This window comes from Arvicanthis niloticus, chromosome 1 (assembly GCF_011762505.2).
Source record: "Arvicanthis niloticus isolate mArvNil1 chromosome 1, mArvNil1.pat.X, whole genome shotgun sequence".
Classification (NCBI taxonomy): domain Eukaryota; kingdom Metazoa; phylum Chordata; class Mammalia; order Rodentia; family Muridae; genus Arvicanthis; species Arvicanthis niloticus.
The window spans coordinates 107,453,979-107,469,051 of NC_047658.1; the positions used below are offsets into that span (position 1 = coordinate 107,453,979).

Sequence of the window (15,073 nt, forward strand, 5' to 3'; positions counted from 1 at the left end):
CCAGACTTCCAATGACACTGCTTTCCAGGCTGAGCCACCCCCAGACCTTATACTTCAAACCACGGAATAGGAATGCCATAAGTGTTTCTGCTTTTTTTTTAAATTTATTTTATGTGTATGTGTATTTCTTCCCTTTTTCCTTTTTATTTAAACATGTGTGTTACATGCATATGCACACACACACACACACACACACACACACACACACACACACACTTGTATGTGAATACCTGCAGAGGGAGTTCAGTATTTGAATACCTGAAGCTGAAGTCATAGGTGGTTGATAGCTACTTAACATGGGTTCTTGAAACCACAGTCTAGTCTCTGCCTGAGAGACAGCTAATCTTAAGTGTTATCATCTCTCCAGCCTCTCTCCATCACCTGGAAAATTTGTTGCTGGAGGACAGGAGAATATTCATTCCACAGTTTGGGTGTGAGGGTCAGAGGACAACTTTGTGGAGCTGGTTCTCTCTTTCCACCTTTATGAGGGTTCCAGAGATGGAACTCGAGTTGTCAGGCAAGCAGCTTTACCCTATACGTCCTCTCACTGGCCCGGGCTTCAAATGTTCTACCTTTAATAATGATGACAAGGAAACAAAGCAGACTCATTTTCAAATAGATAGATAGATAGATAGATAGATAGATAGATAGATAGATAGATAGAGATATAAAATAAAGGTATGCATTGCAGAGCAACACAGCTGTGCCTGTGTGACCTGGGTCTTCACAGACTTTATTTAGTCTACTACAAGCACTCAGTTTACTACAATGTTAACTCAGCCATGAGGAGGCATACACACGTGCTTACATGCACGTCTGTGCCACACAATGGAACTCCATATCCCTGTAGTCACTTGCAGGTCTGAGGGTCAGAAACATCCAAACTCTGCCCTTTAGCTGAGGGTGGGAAGATTACTTGGCTGCAAAGCTGAGGACCTGGTTCCCTTCTCTATCCAGCCTTATCCCTGCCCACACACACCTGCCCCCTTGACTTTCACACCCTGTCTGCAACATTTAAGGCACCTGAAGGCCATTTCTGGTCGTGAGTGAGCCAGCCACTTAATCCGAATCACCTCACAGGTGCATAGGACGCCACACCCAGTAGGAGGAGTATTGATAAAATAAAACAGAAGACAACCAAAGGTCACTAGTCCAGCACATACATGGTGTTGCAAACCGTGCTTAGTGTGGGAGCCTTTTGACTGTCAGCAAGAGTCCCACCGAGCTAGAATGAACAAGACTGAGAAACACCCAACCCAGGGTAAGACCAGTTTAGCCCAGGAAGGATCACCTCTACACCCAGCCTCTGCATCTGAGAGTTAGATCCTGAGACTCCATGGATGCCGCTGGAGCCTCCTGCTCCAGGTGAGTGTGGTTTCCAGAGAGAACTTTCTAGTTGAGTGGGCTCACCTCTAGAACCTGCCTTGTGCTGAGATTCCATGCCCATCTTCTATGCCCAGCCCACAAACCAGGGCATTTATGACTCTGCTCCCCACAAGGGATTCAGACTTAGCCACTGGTCTAGGTGGTCCAGAAAGGACTCACCAAAGTGTGCTATGTGTGAGCTTGGAGCAGAGAATTCAAGAAGCTCACCAGGGCCTGGCCTGTCTGAGTCCAGCCATGCTAGAGCCCTATCAGAGGATGTGACAGGGAGAGCACAGACCCATGTAGGGACCCTAACTGGCTTTATCTGGTGTGGGCAGAAAAGAAAGATGCAGAAAGACTAGCCATGGAGTGATCCACTTCACCATAGCTGATAATTTGAAGTGAAGCCTTGGAACACCCAATGGGTCTCTACAATGTATTGTCCTGGGCTTCATGTGGAGAATGTGCGATGTGTGACCCGAGGTGCTTTGGGAGTTCAGGGACAGATCCTATTCAGGATCTGTCAGTGACAACTCTGCCCATCCACAGCACGGAGGCAGTGGCAAGGGAGCTACTTCTGGCCGCACTGGAGGATCTGAGCCAGGAGCAGCTGAAGCGCTTTCGCCACAAGCTGAGGGATGCGCCCCTCAATGGCCGCAGCATCCCGTGGGGGCAGCTGGAGCGAGCAGACGTCGTGGACCTCGTCTACAAGCTTATAGAGTTCTATGAGCCAAAACCAGCCATAGAAATGACCCGACAGGTCCTGAAGAAGTCGGATATTCGAGATGTGGCCTTGCGACTCAAGGAGCAACAGCTGCAGAGTAAGCTGAGCAGAGTAGGATGGGGTCGAATCCAGGGACTCGGCCTTGATCCCCACTGTTCTCCTGGGGAAGATCAATTTCTTGCTTGGGCTAATAGGGAGTCTGGGGGGAGGAATAGTTCCATGAGAAACTCTCAGGAATGCCTTGCCCTATCCCTCATGCTCAGAAAGCCTCATTTCTGGTTTGCCTTCCAGGACTCGGCCCCACCTCAGCGATTCTCTCAAGTAAGTTCTGTGGGGCACACAAGTGAAAGGTATTGTGCCCCTCATGGAGCCCAAGTTTCCTGGGCACTGCTTAGGGATCCTTGGCTGTGAGATGGCTGGAGGAGGAAGCTATGGGACAATAGAGGAAAGGGAACGCAGATTTAGAGAGGCAGAGAATTGGTTCCAGAGTGGCTTAGAGCCCATCCTTATCTTCCACGATCTTATGCCTTACAGAATACAAGAAGACTTACCGTGAGCACGTACAAAGAAAGCATGCTAAGGTGAAAGAGAGGAATGCCCGCTCCGTGAAGATCAACAAGCGCTTCACCAAGCTGCTAATCGCGCCAGAGAGAGGCGCTGTGGAAGACAAGGTGCTGGGGCCATCAGAGGAGCCTGAGCCCGAGCGAGCTAGGCGCTCGGACACTCACACTCTTAATCGGCTCTTCCGGGGAAATGACGACGTGGGGCAGCATCCGATGACCGTGGTGCTGCAGGGCCCGGCAGGCATAGGCAAAACCATGGCCGCCAAGAAAATCCTCTACGACTGGGCAGCAGGCAAGCTATACCACAACCAGGTGGACTTTGCCTTCTTCATGCCTTGCGGAGAGCTGCTGGAGCAGCGGGATCCGCGCAGCTTGGCGGACCTGATATTAGACCAGTGCCCGGACCGCACTGCGCCAGTGGAGCAGATACTGGAGCAACCCAGTCGCCTACTGTTCATCCTGGACGGTGCAGACGAGCTGCCTACTTTAGCAGCCCCGGAGGCCACTCCCTGCAAAGACCCTTTCGAGCCAACCAGTGGCTTGAGAGTGCTGAGCGGGCTGCTGAGCAAGGAGCTCTTACCATCTGCCCTCTTGCTGGTCACTACACGCAATGCCGACCCCGGGAGGCTGCAGGGCAGACTGTGCTCGCCACAGTGCGCAGAAGTGCGCGGCTTCTCAGACAAAGACAAGAAAAAGTATTTCTTCAAGTTCTTCCTGGACGAGAGGAAGGCGGAGCGCGCTTACCGCTTTGTGAAAGAGAATGAGACCCTATTTGCTCTGTGCTTTGTGCCATTCGTGTGCTGGATCGTTTGCACAGTGCTGCAGCAGCAGCTAGCGCTGGGCCAGGATCTGTCTCGTATCTCCAAGACCACTACTTCTGTGTACCTGCTCTTCATCATCAGCATGCTGAAGTCTGCAGGACCCCGGGTTCAGGGAGAGCTGCGCATGCTCTGCCGCCTGGCCCGGGAGGGCATCCTGAATCATAAAGCACAGTTCTCAGAAAAGGACCTGGAGGAATTGAAACTTCAGGGTTCCCAAGTTCAGACGATATTTCTCAGCAAGAAGGAGCTGCCTGGAGTCCTAGAAACTATGGTCACCTACCAGTTCATTGACCATAGCTTCCAGGAGTTCTTGGCTGCATTGTCATACCTACTAGAGGCTGAGCGAGCTCCAGGGACCCCCGCAGGAGGTGTGCAGAAGCTCCTGAACTCTGACGCAGAGCTGCGGGGTCATCTTGCACTCACTACTCGATTCCTCTTTGGCCTGCTAAGTAAAGAGAGGATTGGTGACATTGGAAAGCATTTTGGCTGTGTGGTGCCAGAGCATGTAAAAAAAGACACCCTACAGTGGGTACAAAAACAGAGCCACCACAAGGGGGCACCAGTAAGAGCAAATAGGAATGATGAGCTGGAGGACACAGAGGAAGCAGAGGAGGAGGAGGAGGAGGATCTCAGTTTTGGACTGGAGCTGTTGTACTGCCTGTATGAGACCCAGGAGGAGGATTTTGTTCGCCAGGCTCTCAGCAAACTTCCAGAGATAGTACTGGAGCGAATTAGGTTGACCAGCATGGACCTTGAGGTTCTGAGCTACTGTATGAAGTGCAGCCCAGATGGTCAGGCTCTGAGACTGGTGAGCTGTGGGCTGGTGGAAGCAAAGGGGAAGAAGAAGAAGAAGAAGAAGAACCTGTTGAAGCGGCTGAAGGGGTGAGTTTACAGGGTAAGGTTGTCCTCACCGGTGCTATTTGTGCCCACACACCCATACCCATTGAGCTGAGAAGCATTCCACACCTGACAACCCAGATGGCAGAGAGGACATCAGGACTGCTTTCCTGACCCCTTCCAAGGCAGCTGTCTCTAACTCGTCCTCAGTGACCTCACCATGCCGACTCTCAGTCATCCAGATCAAGGCAGCCCTCCAAGCTCAGCCAATGTAGTTCCATGAAGCAGCCCAGCCCCCTCTTTGATGCACTGTCTTACACATTCTGGAATATGCCATGTCCTCTGTGAGCTGAGCCTTGTACCTGGTGTTCCCTCCATTCCCAACACTATTTGCTGTCTGTCTGCAAAGCCTACTCCTGCTCCACCACTTGGGCCCAACTGCTGGCCCCAAGGTACCCTCATTGACCACACTATTCCTTATCCTCTTCCCCGCCCATCCTCCACCTGATCCTAGCTTCCTACATGGACATGGACATTTGCTTCCTATGAACTCAGCTCTAACTCAATATTTGTCTGATAGCTCACCCTCTGTTGAGAAGATATATCAGGAAAATGGAAGGACCTGGTCCTAGGGACCTGCAGCCCACACTTGGGTTTTGTTTAAATTTCTTGGGGGAGGGGATGCAAGTGATGTGGGATACATGATAGTTCTAAAACCTCAGGTCCTTAGGTAGGAAGGATTGAGGCCTTTCTAGAAAGTGGAAGGAGTGCTACAGACATCAACCTTGTTCTTTCTCTGCCTACAGTTCTCAGAGCACCAAGAAACAACCCCCTGTCTCCTTGCTGCGTCCACTCTGTGACACAATGACTACCCCGCAGTGTCATCTGAGTATTCTGATGTAAGTCACCGTGCTCCAGTGTGGAGGGGATTTACACCTGGGTGGCCAGGGCAGAGACAGAATTTGCCTTCTAGAGAAGGCCAGGGACATAGGCCTACCTGGTTTCCCCACTATTCGGGGCTGTCAGGGAAGGGCTGGCCATGGGAGTCAGAGGCCAGCACAGCCTTTGGGGACAGACAGAGAAAGCAACAGTGTTTTTCTGAAGCTCCCAAGTGCTGATGGACACTGCTGGGCCATCCCTCTGCAGGAAAGTGTTCAGGGAGGTCAGAAGCTGGTACATCCTGCCTCTCTGTGCCTTTCAGCAAATCAGTCTGCACATCCGTTGGTTTCCTCCCTGTAAGATAGCCAACGGATCCTAGCTCAGAGAATTGGTATAAGATTTCCTGAGGCATCATGGGTAGAGTTGGTAGCATATGATAGGTTTTCTATTGCTGTTAGCTATCACCAGCGAGCAGAGAGTAAGGAAAGTCACAGGAACCGACAGAGGCAGGCCATAAGGAAGCAGAGTCAGTCATACATCAATACAGGATGAGGAGGAAAGCTGGCTCCATGAGGGTGGAGGCCCAGCATCATGAAAATAAAACAAAAGGAGTCAAACGGTCATATTCAGCTCAGGAATTCTACCAGGAATCCAAGTACACAGAGGGGCTCAGGTCGTGGTTTGTAATAGGAAACAGTGAAGAAATCAGAAACAGCAGAGCTGTTCAGCCACTGGGGATGACTGCTCAGCTATTGGGGATGACTACTTAACCACTGGGGATGACTGCTCAGCTATTGGGGATGACTACTTAACCACTGGTGATGACTGCACAAGCCACTAAGGATGACTGCCTTGCCAGTGGGGATGACTACTCAGCCAGAGGAGATCACAGCTCAGACATTGGGGATGACTGCTTAGCCGTGGAGACACCTGCTCAGCCATTGGATTGACTGTCAGCCCATCCAAAAGAAATTATGAAGAACTGTAGATTTCCTGACTGACTACCAGGCCTACCAGAGAATAGGTAGTTTGTTCAGCTGGACATAAAGAAGCGGCTAGTCTAACAGCAATCTACATGCTTCTTGACCACAGCTTGTCACACTGCAAACTCCCTGATGCAGTTTGTCGAGACCTTTCTGAGGCCCTGAAGGTAGCTCCTGCCCTAAGGGAGTTTGGCCTCCTCCAGGTCCGGCTCACTGACACAGGTCTGCGTTTACTGAGCGAAGGCCTGGCTTGGCCCAAGTGCCAGGTGCAGACACTCAGGTGAGGCCTGGTTTTGAAGGGGTAGAGGTAGGGAACCATACCTCCAGCAACCCCTGAGGTTGTCTCTCCCCACAGGATGCAGCTGCCTGGCCTCCACCAGGTGATCCATTACCTGGTCATCGTGCTCCAGCAGAGCCCAATCCTGACCACTCTGGACCTCAGTGGCTGTCAGCTGCCTGGCCCCATGGTGGAACCTCTGTGTTCAGCCCTGAAGCATCCTAAATGCTGCCTAAAGACCCTCAGGTAAAGGCAGGAGGAGGCATGGCACTGAGGACATAGCCTGTGAACTCTAGGTGGAAGTAGGTGCTTAGGAGTCTCCTCTGAGACCTCAAACATGATCGAACTCACACACAGATCTGGGTGCCCAGCCTATAAAGACTTACCTTCTGCGGGCCTATCCAGAGCTCTGGGTCTCAAACAAATATCCCGAAGCTGTGGAGACACTCTGAGCAGAGCCCTCTGCTAATATTCCCTCAAAGAGCCTTCACTTTTAAGAGATTCCAACTGACTGTATCTGGTACTTGTTAAATCCTAAGCAGGCAACTCCAACCACTCCGCTCACACCTCAAGCCCTGGGTTCTTCCCCCAGCTGGTTGACCTTTGCCCCTGTTGACCTGTATTCTTGGTCTGTCCCTTCTGTCTTATGCATGTGGCTGCAGTCTGACCTCTGTGGAGCTGACTGAAAACTCACTGAGAGACCTTCAAGCTGTGAAGGCATCAAGGCCAGATCTGGTCATCATACATTCGAAATGAGGCACACATCTCAGACTCTGGAGGGATAAAGCAGTGTCTTCTGAGGCCCTGGAGTCCAGAACAGGATGGAAGCTGCTGTAGCCAAAGTCCTTCTGAATACTTCGTCCCCATTCAAAAGCAAGATGCCAGCTTCTCCCTCCAGGCAAGTCTGTCAGTCCAAGAAGCTACAGAAGGGCAAGCAAAAGACCCAGATAGATGTAGGCCCTTGATAACTCCTGGACAGCCTGGCACATGCCCTGCCCCAGACACTCTGAGGTTAGTCTTCCTTCAGCCCCACAACCACCAATACCTTCCCTTCTGGGGTCACCATTCTGTCCCTTGAAGATAATCCCAACAGTAAGAGAAGTATTCAGTAAGTGAGCATGTCACTGAATGAAGTCACTCATCTGTGATCTGGCTCCCAGCTGTCACATGGGTGGGTATAGGCCCCCAGAGTTCTACCCTCTGTAGGCAGAAGATAGGTGGATCACCATTCCAGTCTGGGATTTGGGGTGTTGGCTTTTGAAAGGATGCCATCTCTGAAGCCTTAGGGCTTTAGCCCAGAGGGATCCACTTGCTGCCTGAGAGATACAGGAAAGGAGCCAGAAGAGTGACAGCTTCCATTGATGGTGGGAGCTGGCACAACACAGGGAATCTCTCCCAACACAATAAAATTTCTTTTGGAGTTTCTTTTGTTGATCTCTGTAACACTTGTCAAAGTATCAAAGTAGGTGTTAACATTATCTTCCCTATAAACACAAACACAGGCCAAGGTTTAATCCGCAGTCCACCACTGATGAAACAGGCTTGGCATGCTGGCCTGACTGCAGAAAGTTTGCAAGAAAGGCTTGGCCTTCAGAGCCTGGGTGAGCCATGGATGCCCCAGAACTGAGTCTTCTCTGCCCAGCACTGCATGAGAAGTCCCCATAGGCTCATATATAAATGAATGTCTAGTTCCCAGTTGGTGGAACTGTTTGGTAAGCATTAGAAGTGTGGTGTTGGAGCCATGTCATTGGAGCTGATGCAGACGCTGAGGTGTCAAAGCCCATGCCAGGACCACCCTTGCTGTAGTCTGGCTACCTCCAACTTACAGATCAGAAGCGAGGTCCCAGCTGCTGCTCCAGCACCATCCTGCTGCTATACTACCCGCTACTCACCATGATGATTGTAGACTAATCCTCAGAAACTCTAAGCAAGGCCCAATTAAATGTTTTCTTCTATAACCTGTCTTGGTCATGGTGCCTCCTCACTGCATAGAACCGTAACTAAGACAGATCTCCAAACCCACATGGGACATTTATAATTAAAATCGCCATGGGGTTCCAGAAGGATAGGAATCCTTCCTAGGAAAGCATGGCAGCAGTTGGCAGGCATGGCTGCAGGAGCAGGAAGCTGAGAGCTTACATCTACAAAGGCAAGCATGCAGCAGAAAGAAGAAACTGAGAGTAGAGAAAGATCGCAATCTCCCAAAGCCTTCCTGCATACTGCTTCATCAGGATGCACCTCCTAAACCTCCCTCAAGCAACACAACCAACTGGGACCAAGTGTTCAAATGCCTGAGCCTATGGGGGACATTCTTCATTCAAACCACAGTGTTCCACTCCCTGGCCCTTAAACACATTATAATGCAAAATACATTTAGCCCAACTTCAAAAGATGCCATAGTCCTTCATAGTCTCACCACTGTTTAAAAGTCCAAAGTCTCTTCCAAGACTCAAGACAATCTCTTAATTAGTCCCCTGCAAAATCAAAAAGTAACTTACAAACTTCCAACATATAATGGCACTGAACACACTCTACTATTTTAAACAAAGAAGAATTTGTCATAGTGACAAATTATTAGGCCATAGCAAACCATCACTCAGCATGGAAAACATCCAATCCTGTAGCTCAATACCCAGTGTCTCAGACTAAAGAGTGAAGGAACTTAGATTGCTTTGCCCCTCCAGTTTTGTTGCCTGCAACATGTGTCTCTCTGTTGGGCTGGTTAGACTCCCTGTATGCAGCTCTCCTTGGCAGATGTCCCACAGTTGGATCTCCAACATCCCGAGGTCCCCCCTACAACCCAGGCTTCACTTTTACAGCTTCACACAATGGTCTCTCACTGCCCCCTTGTAGGGAATTCCTTGCCACAGGTTGCCCAGCCACCCTGTCTCTCTGAAGCTACTGAGTAAGAATTCATGATCCCTGGGTCGGAGAGATGGCTCAGCACTCAGGAACGTTTGCTGCTGTTCCAGAGGACCCAGGTTCAGTTCTCAGCACCCATATGGCATTTCACAACTGTCTGTAACTCTTTTTCCATGGACTCCAGGGCTCTCTCTGAACTCTGTAGGCACCAGACACACACATGGTGCACAGACATATGTGCAGGCAAAACATCCATTCACACTAAATAAAAATTAAGAATTAAAAAAGGAATCCATGACCCCTTTACACATGCATCCTTCATACTCTACAGGTAATGCCACACGGACAACTGCCAGGATTGGCCTGGGTCACATTAGCAGACATTGGTTGGTTGGTTGGTTGCTTGCTTGCTTGCTTGTTTTAAATTGCTTTTTAGGAACAGAAAATTCATTAATTGGAAGCTTAGCTGCGTAAGGTCTTATCCTAAAGACACCCTTCTCTTTGTTCCAGGGCAGAGTGGTCCTCTCCTTAATGGCACTCCTCAACAATTATGTCTCAAACAGGTGTTGATGGCACACACTTTAATCTCAGCACTCAGGAGGCAGAAGCAGGTGGATCTCTGTGGGTTCAGTGTCTGCCTTGTCTAAAGAGTGAGTTCCAGAAGAGCCAGGGCTACACAGAGAAATCTTGTCTGGAAAAACCAAGATCAAACAAACAAAAAAACAAGTACAGCCTCTCTACTAGCACAAACCCTGGCTACCTTAGGCTTCTCAGTGTTCCTGTCTAAACTGTACGTTTTGTAATTAACACTTGCTCTTTTCCACTGTAGACCTGCACTAGTGTTATCAGTAACAACCATGCACAGATTCAATATTATCTTGTCTCAAAATTTCCTCCACTGGAAAAATGTGCCTGTTACTTTAAAGTTTAACTTCAGACAATTTCTTAGTACAAGGGCAGAAGGCAGCTAGATTTTTTGCGAAAAATATCTAAAAATTGTCTTCTGCCCAGTAGGCAATATTGTATCCTCTGAAATCTCTTCAGCTGGGCCTCTATAATCTAAATTACTCACAGTACCTCTGTCTTACAGGGTCTGACTAGAATGGCTCTTTAAGTGCCTTTTACAGCATTCAGCCACGTTTCTAGGCCAAAATTCCAAAGTCTTCCATATTCCAGACTCCAACATGGTCAGGTTCTTTAAAGAAAAACCCCATTCCTGGTACCAACTTCTATATTAGTTACTTTTCTGTTGCTGTGATTAAACAAACAAACAAACAAAAACAACCACAAAAACATAATCAAAGGCAACTGAAGGAGGACAGTGCCTGTTTTTGTTTATTGTTCCAGGGAAATAACAGTCTGTCATGGCAGGGCAGCATAGCAGCAATTGACAGGCACAGTGGCAGGAACAGGATACGGAGAGCTCACATCTTCTATGGCAATCATGAATCAGAAAGTGCAAATTGGAAGTGGTGCAAGGATATAATCTTTCAGAGCCCATCCCCAATGACATACTTCTTCCAGCAAGGCTGCACCTCCTATACTTTCTCTAAAAAAAAAAAAAAAAAAAAAAAAAAAAAAAAAAAAAAAAAAAAAAAAAAAACTATGATATGTAAATGTGTATGATGTATAATCATAGATATATATCTGATACATAAAATATGGTAAATGCCCATATGATACAATGTTGTGATAAATGACATTTATTAACTCTGTCAGTTCTTAATATGACTGGGCCAGCCCTCCAGTAATCAATACTGAGACCTACTAGACTTAATTAATCAGCCTTAGCACATTTACTGGGCAATTAACCCTAATCTATTCTTCTATGCTAGACTATTTCTCAGCTGTGCTCCCCAAGTACTTGTTGTTTCAGTCTTGCTTGGGTTACTTCTGTTCCATCAGTTTGTCCTCAGGGGTCATTTCGCTCAGCAACATTCTCCTGGTTCATCATGTGTAACAGAGACCTCCTGTTCAATCTGTCTTCCTTCTCCTTCTCCCTCCTTCTTCCTTTCCTTGTGATCCCTACCTGCACCCCCCCATCCAGGTGACGAAACATAGCAGCCCCAGACCAGCCCCCAACCATACAGAAACAAAATGCAGTAAATATATAGGACCTAATACACTAAATGTATGTATGAAACACAAAATAAATAGGTGTGTGATGTGTCAAGTGCATGTTCAATACACAAACAGATCACAGTGTGAGACACACACATGTGGTAGATTAACACATAATACAACTGTGTGCAGGAAGACTGGGAAAATTAAGAAGATTTGGAATGTTGTTGGCTATCTGATCACACTGTGAACTCCGAGATTGTGTTACTTACTGAAAGAAAAAACTGCTTCTAATCGTGGTGTGGCTCAGCCTTAGCACTCGCCTTTAATTCCAAATAACGAAGGTAAAGTTAGTTTGTAGAAGGAAACACTCATGTTTGAAAGTGATGTCTAATTGAGTGGCAGACAAAGTGATGGATCAGAGAAAGATTTGACAGAATAGGATCTGCCCAACTTTCACGAGAAGACAGAGAAGCTACTTAAGAGGCAGTGCAGAAGAGAGAGGGCAGAAGAGAGAGAGAGGGCAGTTTTTCAGGAGAGTTTTACAGAGACAGGTTGCAGAGAGAGAACAAGCTAGACACAGGTGAGGACAGAATGTGTCAGAGAATGAGAAGGAGCCAGAAGATTAGAACAGATTGTCAAAGTTAGTTTGACCAGGAAAGGCCAAGAGAGAGGAGCCATATTGAATCAGTCAATTTGGAGAGGAGTTTAAGTCAGAACAGCTGAGTTGAGCCAGTCAGCCAGAGCCAAAAAGAACTAGGAAAAGTCTAGTCTCACCAGCAAGTCTTGGAGGCTGAAAACATTTTAGGCCTAGATTAGATTGTACAGAGGCTAGAAAATTCTAGGACTAGGCCTGAGCCTTGGAGATGACAAATATATCAGAGGAAATAAAAGTTATTTTTACAATGAAAAGAGAAAGAGGAGTCAAGGTTTAGTTTGTATTTTTATGTGTTGAGAGTCAAGTCTTTCTTCTTTTTTTTCTTTTTTTTTTTTTTTTTTGAGACAAGGTCTATGTGACCTTGGATGTCCTGGAATTCACTCTGTAGACCAGAGTGGCCTCAAATTCACAGAGATTCACCTGCTTCTCCCTCCCAAGTGCTGAGATAAAAGGAGTGTGTCATCACCACCTGGCTTTGTTCTTTGTTTTTAAGGCAGAGTATCATATAACCCAGGTTGACTTCTGACTCACTTTGTAGAAGATGACCTTGAACTTCTGATCTTCCTTCATCCTCTTCAGCATTACAAAGTGTCATGGTGTGGTTTATGCAGTACTGTAGAGCAAACCCATGGATTTCCCCATGCTATGTAACCAGCCTGTTTGTGACCCCTTGTTTTGTTTTGAAGACAAATCCTCAGTATGTGGCTCTGATTGTCATATAACTCACTCTGTAGACCAGGCTGGCCTGGAACTCACATAGATCTAGCTGCCTCTGCCTCCCTAGTGCTGGGATTAAAGGCCTGGCCTGGGACACTATCCCAGGCTCCCATTTGTGACTTTTAAATTTAACTGTGTCAGCATTCCTCTCTCATCTGTAAATCTGAACGATGTACCTCATAAACCAACTTAAAAACTCATTTAAAGGAGATTCTTTGAGAGAATGAGTAAACCAGCTCATACCACTCTATTTAACTTTTAAACTTTACTTAATCATTAACTTTTTTCAGCCTGGCTGTATCTTTTGAGCAATGTAATTTCAAAAGCTACAAAATCATACATAGCTTTGCTAGTGTTAACTGAGAATTTGGAGTTCCTGTTCCTGGGTTCTTAGTCTCCTTAAAAATAGACTCTGAAGAGAGCTGGAAAACAATTTGGCTAAGAATTTGAGAGAAGCCGGGCGGTGGTAGCGCACGCCTTTAGTCCCAGCACTTGGGAGGCTGGTGGATTTCTGAGTTTGAAGCCAGCCTGGTCTACAGAGTGAGTTCCAGGACAGCCAGGGCTACACAGAGAAACCCTGTCTCAAAAAACAAACAAACAAACAAAAAACAAAAAAGAATTTGAGAGAAAATCAACAGGGCAAGTGTATTATTCAGGCTTCTTTGGAGAAACAGAACCTATAGAATGAATATTAGAATTAATATATATGTATATCCTAAATAGAATATATTAAATACATTAATTATATTTATATATTTGTTTGTTTGTTTGTTTGACTAACTACCTATCTATACCTTCCCAAATAGTCACTCTAACTGGGATCCAAGTGTTCAAATACCCAAGTCTACAAGACACCCATTCCTCATTAAAACCACCATACCTTCTTTCCTGGAGCTGGTGTTCTGGACCTAGCAGAGAGACAAACACTAAGTATATAGATGATATATGAATATCATCCAGTAAATATGTGACACATAAATATATAGTATGTAAATATATATGATGTTTAAGAATAATATAGGTACCTGTATCATATAGGTATTTACCATGTGTTGTGTTCCCCTGTATCATATAGGTATTTACCATGTGTCATGTATCATGACTGTGGTCCAGCTAGTTCAATAATTAGGCTATCTCCTAATGGAAAATCCAAGAATCTGGTAATTGTTGAGTCCTTGAGGCTGCATGTCTAAGCTGGTTTTCAGTCCATGTTGGAATCCCAAAGAAGTAGGATCTAATACCAACTAATGGCCATGTCCTTTTATGTAGGCTGCCACCAGATGGTATGGTTCAGATTTAAGGTGGGTCTTCTTACCTCAAATATCCCAGACTTAGGATGGGTCTCCCACATCAAAGGATTCAGTCAAGAAATTCCTTCACAGTCATACCCAACTGTTTGGGTTTTAGTTGACTCCAGATTAATCAAGTTGACAACCAAGATTAGCTATTACAGCAGGCAAGCTGTAAATCTTATAGGAAAAGGGAGATGAGAAAAGAGAATAAGACTTTTTTGTCTTAGGGTCTAAGAAAGCTGGCAGGTTCAGTAATGGAAGTCAGCAAGTAGCAGGAAGCAGTGGGCATTTGAATGGGGAAGGTGGGAGGTAGATGACTTCAGCAAAACAGTGAGCACATTCAGAGGGGCAAGGAAGGAGAGAGTTTACTTAAGAGGAAGGCAGTGAGACCACTTGGTAGGAAAAGCACTTGCTGCCAAGTCTTCCCATCTGACTTAGATCCCTGGAACCCACATGGTAGAAGGACTGAACCAACACCCACTGGTTGTCTTCCGGCTACAGGAAAGCACGTAAGAGCATACCCCGCCCCAACACATACTAAGTGAATGTAGCAGGAATTCTGGTTTCTTTAAAAACCCAGTTCTGTTATGTGAATATGGTTTTGTTTTAATCCCAGGTGTGGAATAATAGGCTGCTTTACAGCAGGTGACTATGATTTGTCTCATGCACTAGGAGGAGTATGATTTTTTTCCTCAGCTGTAAAGAGTTTATGTTTGGAATTCTGGGCACTTTTGAGAGGGTATAAATGCCTGAGGCAGGGCAGGGGTACTCTGAGGAGGCTGTAGAAGCTGGTTCCTGTTGTTGCAGTTTGGCAAGTGATCATGATCAAAGAGATGAAAAGAAGTTGGAGATATCCTCATAAGAAGACTAGGCTTGCCCCCAAGGAAATTGGCACCCCAAGGCAGCAGGAAGAGGTCTAAAGAGGTCTAGGCCCCTTTCCCCTATATCCTTTCTCTCCTACCTGGTGTTGTAGGTTTAAGAACCCAATAAAGTAGCCAAAAAAAAAACAAAAAAAAAACAAAAACAAAAAACAA

General features: G+C 46.7%; 1 protein-coding gene and 1 long non-coding RNA gene across 6 annotated transcripts in view; one reads left to right on the forward strand and one right to left on the reverse strand.

Moving 5' to 3' along the window:
• The window catches only part of LOC143434447 (uncharacterized), a 32,419-nt gene extending 29,644 nt beyond the window's left edge, over positions 1 to 2,775 (reverse strand). For all 4 annotated transcript variants that reach the window (XR_013103930.1, XR_013103929.1, XR_013103925.1 and 1 more), the window contains exon 1: positions 2,641 to 2,775. This is a non-coding gene — a long non-coding RNA (uncharacterized LOC143434447). The remainder of the gene's footprint in view (positions 1 to 2,640) is intronic.
• On the forward strand, positions 1,151 to 7,869 carry Nlrp6 (NLR family pyrin domain containing 6). Of its 2 annotated transcripts, none has more exons than XM_034511329.2 (8): positions 1,151 to 1,365; positions 1,893 to 2,186; positions 2,381 to 2,410; positions 2,624 to 4,355; positions 5,117 to 5,209; positions 6,282 to 6,452; positions 6,528 to 6,695; positions 7,112 to 7,869. In XM_034511329.2, the coding sequence occupies exons 1-8, from the start codon at positions 1,341 to 1,343 to the stop codon at positions 7,203 to 7,205; spliced, it is 2,607 nt and encodes an 868-aa protein (XP_034367220.2). In that variant the 5' UTR covers positions 1,151 to 1,340; the 3' UTR covers positions 7,206 to 7,869. The 2 variants fall into 2 exon arrangements, with proteins under 2 accessions (XP_034367220.2, XP_076769197.1); XM_076913082.1 differs by having other exon boundaries at positions 1,915 to 2,186.
• The last annotated feature ends 7,204 nt before the right edge of the window (positions 7,870 to 15,073 follow it).

What these genes read in the sequence shown, in the direction of transcription:
- Nlrp6 (XM_034511329.2), top strand. Translation starts at nt 1,341, where the DNA reads ATGCCGCTGGAGCCTCCTGCTCCAG. An exon ending in CACCTCAGCGATTCTCTCAA is followed by an intron (nt 2,411 to 2,623) that starts GTAAGTTCTGTG and finishes TATGCCTTACAG; the next exon opens with AATACAAGAAGACTTACCGT. An exon ending in TGCCAGGTGCAGACACTCAG is followed by an intron (nt 6,453 to 6,527) that starts GTGAGGCCTGGT and finishes CTCTCCCCACAG; the next exon opens with GATGCAGCTGCCTGGCCTCC.